Source organism: Coptis chinensis, chromosome 8, assembly GCF_015680905.1.
Source record: "Coptis chinensis isolate HL-2020 chromosome 8, ASM1568090v1, whole genome shotgun sequence".
NCBI lineage: Eukaryota > Viridiplantae > Streptophyta > Magnoliopsida > Ranunculales > Ranunculaceae > Coptis > Coptis chinensis.
The window spans coordinates 2,981,114-2,990,639 of NC_141463.1; the positions used below are offsets into that span (position 1 = coordinate 2,981,114).

At 34.3% G+C, this 9,526-nt stretch overlaps 1 protein-coding gene across 8 annotated transcripts; it reads right to left on the reverse strand.

The window, feature by feature from the left end:
* Positions 1-4,688: 4,688 nt before the first annotated feature.
* LOC147479328 (putative lipid phosphate phosphatase 3, chloroplastic) lies at positions 4,689-9,526 on the reverse strand. Of its 8 annotated transcripts, none has more exons than XM_086581254.1 (9): positions 9,314-9,414; positions 8,757-8,801; positions 7,881-8,100; positions 7,676-7,763; positions 7,445-7,554; positions 6,759-6,849; positions 5,527-5,715; positions 5,379-5,438; positions 4,689-5,090 (listed from the first exon to the last, which is right to left on the reverse strand). In XM_086581254.1, exons 3-9 carry the CDS (start codon positions 8,097-8,099, stop codon positions 4,894-4,896), a joined length of 954 nt encoding a protein of 317 aa, XP_086437380.1. In that variant the 5' UTR covers position 8,100; positions 8,757-8,801; positions 9,314-9,414; the 3' UTR covers positions 4,689-4,893. The 8 variants fall into 8 exon arrangements, with proteins under 8 accessions (XP_086437380.1, XP_086437381.1, XP_086437382.1 ...); XM_086581255.1 differs by lacking the exon at positions 9,314-9,414 and adding an exon at positions 9,068-9,167; XM_086581256.1 differs by lacking the exon at positions 9,314-9,414 and adding an exon at positions 8,948-8,969.

The window sequence follows — 9,526 nt, forward strand, 5'->3', positions numbered from 1 at the left end:
TTTCGTTAGACAATCTAATGATATATTTTATAATCATCCAAACACAACCTCTCACATACATACACTCGAACACTCGATTCAGAAAATACCAAAGTTAACACGAGATCAAATGTCAAGATGCAAACTCTCCAAAGTTCTTTCTCATTAATGTAAAAAACTGTGTTTCTATCGGTTTAAGAACACTATGAAAGGATCGGACGATCACCAATAGTCATATTTGGAAGATAGATAGATGTAATACACGGTTATGCATGTGATGTTTTTCTATTCAATGTATATAGAGCAATAGAGTACATTTACATGTGAATCCATAAAGCTTTTTCCATCACAATAAGAGCTGATTATAACAATCTAGATTTTGTATTCGGATATCATCGGAAAACACAAATGAACTCAAAAGAAAATTTGTATTTGACATTTTGGACGGTTTCCTTTAGGGCCCAAATGGTAAGCAAAATCTTAAGTATATGTACTTAACTAATTTCATTTATAAACAATACATTGACTTTCTTTGAACTGAATATATACAACATTTTTACATTTCATTTTGAGCTCCTGGAACAGAAATTGGAACTGACTCTTATAACAAATAAAAAATACGGTGAGTGAAATCACTTCATTCAGGAGCGAGGATTAAATTGACTGATCGAGACGGCTGGCTTTGGTTTCGTAAGTTTTTTTTTTTTCCTGAGTACAGGAAGATGGGATAGTGCTAAAAATAAATTTTCAAAATTTGTGCTCATTATGAGTGTAGGAAGATGTGATAGTGCTAAAAGATATGGGTCAGGATGATTATAGAATGTTCATATCATGGAGTAGGATCCTGCCAAATATGTTTCACCTCTCTAACTTCATAAATGGGTGTGGATCGGATACTTATAGAATGTCCATATCATCATGGAGTAAGATCTTGCCAAGTTGCATAATTAATAATATGATGTCCTATATGAGCTACTCTTGGTATTGCATAAGAAAGTTATTATTGAATTTGTATTGTGATGAGCATTTCAAAGTGATGGAACTACAGTTGAACTTGCAATAGCTCAACAACCTTTATTCGATACACAACAAACTTTGGTTGCAAAGAGAGCCACCTAAACATTTTTTTGGTTGTAGGAATTTTAATAATTTTGGAGTAAAATATATCGAAGTTTAAAAATTCTTACGAGTGTTCTACTGATAATTGATAGATGATAATTCTTTGGTCCAAAAGAATGAAGAGTGTTTGTGTAAATTATTGTTATACTTATTTTTGTGACACTTTATTGATATCATCAAACTTAACCCTTTCAACATTAGTGCAATATTGGAAGAACTTTGTCATACTATTTCTTTATCCAAATTTTGTTTTGCAATGTGCTTGCAGAAACATTGAGAATAGTTAAATCTACTATAAGAAATAAAGAAAAATGTAGAATAAGATGAAATATTTGAACATTTTATTGTAAGTTCAAGGTGTGTGTTAGAAGCTTCAAGTTTGGAAATAGAATGTTATTTGAAAGACATACTCTTATTTCATCCATTTGATTATTAGATTGTTCAAATTTGAAAATTAATGGTTATTACTCATTTTACTCACCCAATCTTACGTTAACACTTTGACATGTTCACATTGACGAAAGACATAGAACAACATGATATTCTCTGTTATTCATGTTGGAATTGAATAAATATATTTTGCATATATACAAATAATCATCTAGAAAAAGAGAAAATATTTGGGAGAGTATTCTAAGTAGGTGAACGCATTTTCTTGAAAGAGAATCTTTTTTGTATTCATCAATTCATCGTAAAATATGTTCATGTGATAAATCTTTTCAAGTGGGAGTAGTGTATTCTTTGAGGATATAGAAACAATCAATCTGTTTTAATGATTTGATAGATATTTTAGTTATTTGTACACATTAGTACGTAAGTCGAGCGGTGATGATTTACCGCTAAATTACTATAAATCTAAGAAAACTATTATACAAGTTAGATCGAGTTTAAGATAATTTCATTTGAAAATTATGGATTAATATCCCAAACCATAAAATGAAGAGGTTATCTCAATTTGATCCCTTAGTTTCAAAGTACTTATGCACCATAATCGATGCTCATTAACGTATTTTGGTTGATTTTCAATAAAATTATATTCTGATTCAAAAATTTGTGTGAGACATTTTGTAAAGTCTTTTCAGTACAGAAAATATTTAATATATTTCGGGCGTATGCCCGGGTCCAAAATCTAGTGACAAGCTATAACCAGCCAAACCATATTTTCTATTCCTCGTAAAATCTAAATGCAGCCATTTTTTTTTTTATTTTTTTTTTAAGTGGAAATTTTTATTAATAATGATAACAAGTTTTACAATGATTAAGACAAACATACAATAAGCTCCACCGCCAAGTTTTTATGAATGGTAAATTTTATCCTCCTAAATGCAAATTTGTTTGAACCAGCTGTCATTACGTTATTGTTTATAACTTTCTGTAACCTCTTAAGGAGCTCAATAAACTGTTGTGCCAAGAAACCGAAAGTATCAAAACTGAAAGGAATGAAACAATGCTGGTTAGCCCTACAAACATCCTCATGTTTCTCAATCTTTCCTGTCATTGCTCTATTAGCTGCTTCTCCCACCTCAAAAATTTCATTCTCAAGCCCTACCAACGGAGATGCTCCAGTTACATCAACACATGCATGTTTCCCCTCAAACCAACTATAGATCAATACATCTGCAAGCCGAAACGTCGATCTACCTTCATTCGGATCAGTGAGAAAATTGACATAAGCCTCTTTCTTTAATTGTACTCTAACCTTCTAAAATGCATCACATAAAATATCTATAACATGATCATATCGACATTCGACATTTGAAACTTGAAAAATATCTACAATGTACTGCATGGTCCCTGAAAGCATCCAATCTACTCTTTTTGAAAAGGAGAACATAGACCACTATCATAGTTCAAAGAAATCATGAAACGGTACCAGATAATGGAACGATACTCCACTGGCGACATACGCTGTCTAAGTCCCTCAATCGGAATAGCAAGTAGAAAATCATTTGCGTGTTTTGACTGTAAGCATCCAATGATTGCTTTTTGACGAGCAAATAACTCAATCTCTTTCTTAAGACCAGCAACAATCTTACTGTAGAACGCTTCTGCCAAAACTTTTTGTGGTTTTGAGAGGACGATAGCATTTATAACCAGAGAATTGAGGTCAAAATTGGATAAACAGAGACAACATGCACTACTAGCAACATCAAAAATCTCATCCAACAGCATTGGACCACAACTCCTAAGAATGTGGTTCTGAAGCTCAGAAATCTGACAACGGGAGGCCACAAAAGCAAAAGTAAATACATTAGTGACACAATAAAAACCTATCCTACCAAGACGTAATTGGAGTGTCGATAAACGTCATTGCAAATCACTGAAGCCAGGACCATCATAAACCACAATACTTTGGAAAACACTGCGGATATGTTGATCAAAAGTCTTGGCTACCACTCTGAAAAAAGATGGTAGACAAATATGAATCGTGAAGACTAACTTAGAGAGCCCAACACAAACTCGTAAGAGCGCTAGCTCACACTGTGGATATTCCAATACAGCTAAACGGTTCATCAAAGTCATAGCATTTTCAACACGCTTGCGAACAAGGTCCATGACAAAAGATGAATCAATGCTGACCACACCTCCAAGCAACCTGACCCCCTACTGAGGACGTGACAAATATAAAGAAAAGAAACCGGGAGTAGAGCGACATGGATCCAGTGATGGCCAAAATATCTTAGTTTTAGCCACGTTAAAAACCAATCCGTAGGAAGGTCATTTATCCTTAATCATACCCAAAGCTGTCGCCACCTGTTTTGTATCTCTGATCAGAGTCCCATCATCTAGGTACCAAGCCTGTAGCAATAACTAACAACTGAACTAGATTCGGAAAATCAGGGAATACAACACCAATGCAAAGAGAATGGGACCCAAAGGGTCGCTTTGTTGGACTCTAATAACAGACCATATATAGCTATCCCCCAAATAAAATCTCACAGGTTGACAATACAAGTACTCGACCCAAGAGGCAATAGTTGGGCAACGGATACAAACCTCTCAAGATAATAGTCCGATCAACCATGTTAAAAACATTCTAAAAATATATAAGTAGCATTGAAAGGGAGGTATTGTCCCTGTTAGCATACACAATACGGTTGACAACGTGCAAAATCGTCTCTGCTCTACCAAAAACACCAACTCCATACTGAAAATCTTGTAAATACCCTACTACATCTTTGGAAAATTCTTTCATTGCAATCTTGGAAACCAAACGACACCAAACCATTCCCAAAACTATAGGATGAATACTATTATCCGGCTTAAAAAGTGGAGTAAGCAGAACACTTACTATAAATTCCACCAACTGTTGTGGACATCGTCCCTGTAACCAAAGATTCACCACATAGGTTAATACATCTAGAAAATTAGACGATATAGCTGCTGCAACACCACTTAAGGCATCCAATAAGTGCTGAGCACAGAGACCATCAAGTTTGCAAATTAGTTTGCTCGATGATAAAAATCGGAGAGAAATGTCCGTTCACCATGATGTTAACTTATTGTGCATGACTTTTATATCTTCTGCTCACCATAGTATTTTTTTTTTTTTTTGCAAAGAGGGGTGTTTATCAGAATTCACAACTTACTGACCATTAAATTCTAGATTCAATAACTAACCTTGAAGTTTTCAACATAGCTACTTTCTAAAAGGCAAATTAATACAACATCTAATTAATACAACATATGTACAACATACATGTTTTACAAATAAAATACGGTGCATGTACAAAATTGAGTCTAAGGTGGCTGCAGTAGAAATTCGATCTCAGACAAAGTACAAGATATACAGAGTTACCTTCTCCCAGACTCCATTTCATCCAAGCAATGTTCATGTGCTTCAGATAAACCAATGGGTCCATGGTTGCTCCGTTCATTTTGCTGTTGCACTACCTGCACCTCCATCGCTTGCACGTTAAGTGAATTGACAGTGTTGGCCTGTTCTGTACAGCGCTCCTCCAACATACGGAAATATTCATAAGGACCCCAACCTCCATCCAAAAGATGAAAAACCAGTTTAAATACAAAGACATCATATAGCTGCTACACAATGTCTACAATAGAAATGAATTTATTTGGCACTAACTACAGAGAGGCAAATGCATGTTTTATTACAAGAAGATACATAAAATAACTTCTGCGAGTTTTAGATTGTATCACATAAAATGCATATCTAAACATTAAACTTCACAAAAATACATTCAGATAAAGGAAATTAAAATAAGTATAAAAGGGAAGAAAACAGCACACAATTCACTGTCAATAGATGAAAATGTTACCATCATCACTATAAGGAGACGGGAAGAACTGCAGGTAGCAAAATGTCGCAACCGCCAAACCTACAGAAAAAATTTGTTGGAAGTTAATAAATTCAAGTATCTGAATAGTTTTATATATACTAAAATATGACAAACCAAATGCACAAACCTAAGATGCCTCCAGCAAACACATCTTGCCAGTGGTGCCAGTAATCATCCACCCGAGATATACCAACAAGACAAGCAACAAATATAGGAAGAATGACAATGCATAACTTTGCCACATGGCCTTTGCGATCAAATACTTTAATTTTTCCTGACAAGTACAATGAAAGAAAACCAAGACCAGCAAAGGCCACTGCACAAAAATGATAAGATATATCAAGCTGTTTCTTAGAAACAAACATGTAAGTTTGATATAAACGTACAGCATACAGAAGTAAAATTTTCTTATTTCCTTCCACATTACAGTAAACCCACTTCATTTATTGTTATAATACAGTGCACATATTCTATAACATGATGCATATTCAAATTCATTTACTATAATATCAGCACTGCTTATCGTTTCTTCTGTAAGAAGCAATATTAAACAAACCTTTGAACTTTTGAAGATACCATCTACCTATTGATCCCACTTTGTATCAACTAAGGATATGAAAAACAATTAGCAAGGTCCAAAAGTGACAGTCTGGCCTAAGAACCTAATCAATCCCTTGCCAGTTTCCATAGATGATTGACCATTGGTAGCACCTAGGACAACAATTTTAAACTATATTGATACTACAGTATTACAAACCACCAAGTAAAGGGCTGATCCTTATAAGAGTCCAATGGATCGAAATCATGATCCAACAATAGGGGAGGGCAGTAAGACAAGACTCCTAGAAAAGAAAATTATGGCCTTGTGACAGTGTAGATTTCAAAAATTCAAGCGTTTGTTAGTGCACTTTCTCCTCTATCCAATGTAAAGAAGATGCTGGTCACAAATATACGTATTGATTATTGTGAATCATCAAAGATTCAGGAGCTTGTTAGATACTGACCGGTTTTTTTATCAACAACTAATACGTACATTTTTAACTGGCATGGAAACCCCGGTTATGCATTATTAAGACAGTATTCATTGTTTATGCTTCACTATGAGATACCTATACTAAAAAGAACAATTACTACTTTCAAGCTATACACTATCAAACTTAAGAAATTGTTCACATTACAGACGAGGTGTGTTGTTTTTAAAATATTTAATCATAATTAACCCAAATGTGCTTCCACATCATATATCAAACTGTAATTTTCAAGAGATAATCTTGTATTGACTCCAAAAATGTTCATAGTAATTAGTAGAAGCAACTATCTCAGAGTGCTTTTCCATATGCATTTAAAAATGGTGCTTACATGAAGTATGACCGCTCGGAAAACTTTTGTGTCCTTCCTTTATGACGCTAGCCACTCCATGACAAACAACGTTACCCAAATGATCATAGACCTGCAATACCACATAAAATTTGCTACGGTCAGGAGGTTGACACAATATCATATTTAGATCATTATCAAATAAATAAATAAACTGAAATCAGTTCGCAATTGTGAAGGCCATTCTTGCAATGTATTGGTCCAATATTGAGGTCTAACCACATATGAAATTGTTAAATAGTAATACGAATCGCAAGTGGACCTTTTGTATGGTTGCAAATGCACTTCTGTTTTAGCAATGAACCCCTAGATAAGGATAACCCCAGTTAAGGAGTACGTCATGTGAGTGCAATCCCATGGGACATGGAGTATGTATTGACCCTTACATTGACATCTCAGTACCATGGAGCTAAAACTTCAGTCAATTCTATAATTTCTAACTGTAAGCCATTGTACCATGTCAACTACTCAAGTTAGTAATGTTGAAATGGAACTATTGTAAGGATGATAATCAAAGTAGTGAGGAAGATCGCATCACAGTTCTATACTTCTATTGTCGAACATGATCTCCATAGAGCCCATCAATGAGAAGCTTAACCATAACCTCCCCTCAATATGTAACATAAAGTTTAGAATACGGTAAACATGTACAAATGAGAAGAACATACATCCTTCCCATCAGGAAAACAACGCCAGAAGAAATCCGGTCGAGGTCGGCCAACAGCATTCTTTATTGCATCCGTTAAAACCGCTGTTATCAGTATAGAGTAAAAGAGCCCTGTCTTTTGCAAACAATGATTCAATATCAGATAAAAAATTAATAGAACTCTTCTTTGGCTAATGGAGTCTAAAAAATAAATACATTTCATAATAAGAATGGGGAGAGAGAATAGAATGACCTAGAACACCATGATGCAGATCATAGACGTCTCTCCGACGATAGTAGATGAACACAAAAATAAGGACTGGTAACAGGATAGCAACCACCTAAAGATGAAGTCTGTCAATGAAACTTGTTTGAAAAAGATCAAACTAGGATTCCAGGAATGGCCACGCAGTAGTTATCAGTTACAGTACTATAATATTTATCCATAAGATACTTACTAGAACAGCCCATACAGGCACGGTATTGTCTTTCAAAGGATACTTGAGATCAGTCATCATGTCCCTCCCCACAAAGCGGTAAAAAGGATGAATAACAGCATATAAAACTATCACAATACCACCAAGAAGCAATAGTATAATCCAGTCATGCATATGCGTTCTTGCAACTCGAAATCCATGGGATCTTAGAGTATGTGCACCAAGCTGTACCTCCCTCATTCTATCGTATTAAGAACAATCATGAGAAGGATATTAATTAACACATATATTCAAGATGGATTATTACACAAAAAATTAACAACTCACTTCCGCCTAACAAACCACAATCGGCTTCCTTTATGAAAGGCAGTGAAGCAATAAAATGAGAATCCTTTCAAAGAATGAAAGTAAAAATTTCGTTTTTAAGATAATACACAGAAACATTTCTGTATCTATATGACCTAGCAAGTTACATCATTTCCATACATATAACATTTGGGATGTTCCACAAAACAACTGTTCCTTTTAACCAATCTTTTAAACCAAAACAAAATTTCAGATGGAATATTACTACTTTTCGCCATAAACAAATTTAATTTAATAAGCAAAATATCCAGCACACAATTTCGAGTTCAAAACTTACAACACAACAAAATCAGAACCACACACTTAACCTTTAAGAAGTCTCGACAAACAAAACAGCATCCCATGTGTAAAGATATCACTATTCCCCGTATAGCTTGAAAACTCTATACAAAGTGCAAAATCCTAGCCATTTTAGTAAATACTTTCACAACAAACCTCCACCTACCACTATTGTGTATTGGTTAATGACTTCATTTAACGACCTTAAAGAAACACACTTAAATATTTCTATTCACAAATATATAAAACCACCTTTTGAAGAGACAAGAGTTCCTCCTCTAAAGCATGGCTAGCATTCTGAGCAAAACCAGAGACACATAAGTTTCTTCATAATATAATAATGATACTAATTTAATAAATAAACATACAAACTTTCTTTTTTCATAATTCAAACGATATTATCAAGTCATAATTTCAAAGATTGCGACAGTTATTAACAGTACCAGACACATAACAAAACTGGATGGTGCAATTCATTTTTGAAAACAACGTGTATACGAAATAAGACAAAATGACATGTCATACAGTAACATCTCCAAATCTAACTAAAATTCTACACCAACCTGAGAATGAAACATTCCTTTAAGTTTCTCAAACCAAGTGAGAAACTTAAATCTTCTACGAAACAGAGAAGACATCTTTAGCGTACCAAAACAATTTTCAAAACAAATGAGATTTTATAAAACTAACTGTCTTATCTCTTCAACATAAAACAAAAAAGCCAAAGTAAAAACAACACATGCGAGAGAGAGAAACAAAAATAAAGATAAAAGCAAAAGTAAAAGGAGAAGGAGAAAAAAAAATGTTACCTGAAAGTGACGGGGAAATTGTGGATGATAATTCAAAAAGCAGAAGAGAATCCTTTGTTTTGGGGAAATGGATAAGAATGTTGGTGAAACAGTTATGTTTCTGGCTAAGAATGCAGGTTAAGTTTTAGAGCATTCCGAAAGCAAGTCACTCTTGTCACCTCCATGTAAACTCTATTTTCTCTCTTTTCCACTATTTTGATGAAAAACAAGGTG

Bases quoted from the DNA above. Each gene is read 5' to 3' on its own strand.
- LOC147479328 (XM_086581258.1), bottom strand. From the start codon at position 8,099: ATGAGGGAGGTACAGCTTGGTGCACATACTCTAAGATCCCATGGATTT. The intron at 7,555-7,675 runs GTCATTCTATTC...TGCAAAAGACAG, and splicing joins TCTGCATCATGGTGTTCTAG to GGCTCTTTTACTCTATACTG. The intron at 6,850-7,444 runs GTATGTTCTTCT...GTGGTATTGCAG, and splicing joins GTTTTCCTGATGGGAAGGAT to GTCTATGATCATTTGGGTAA.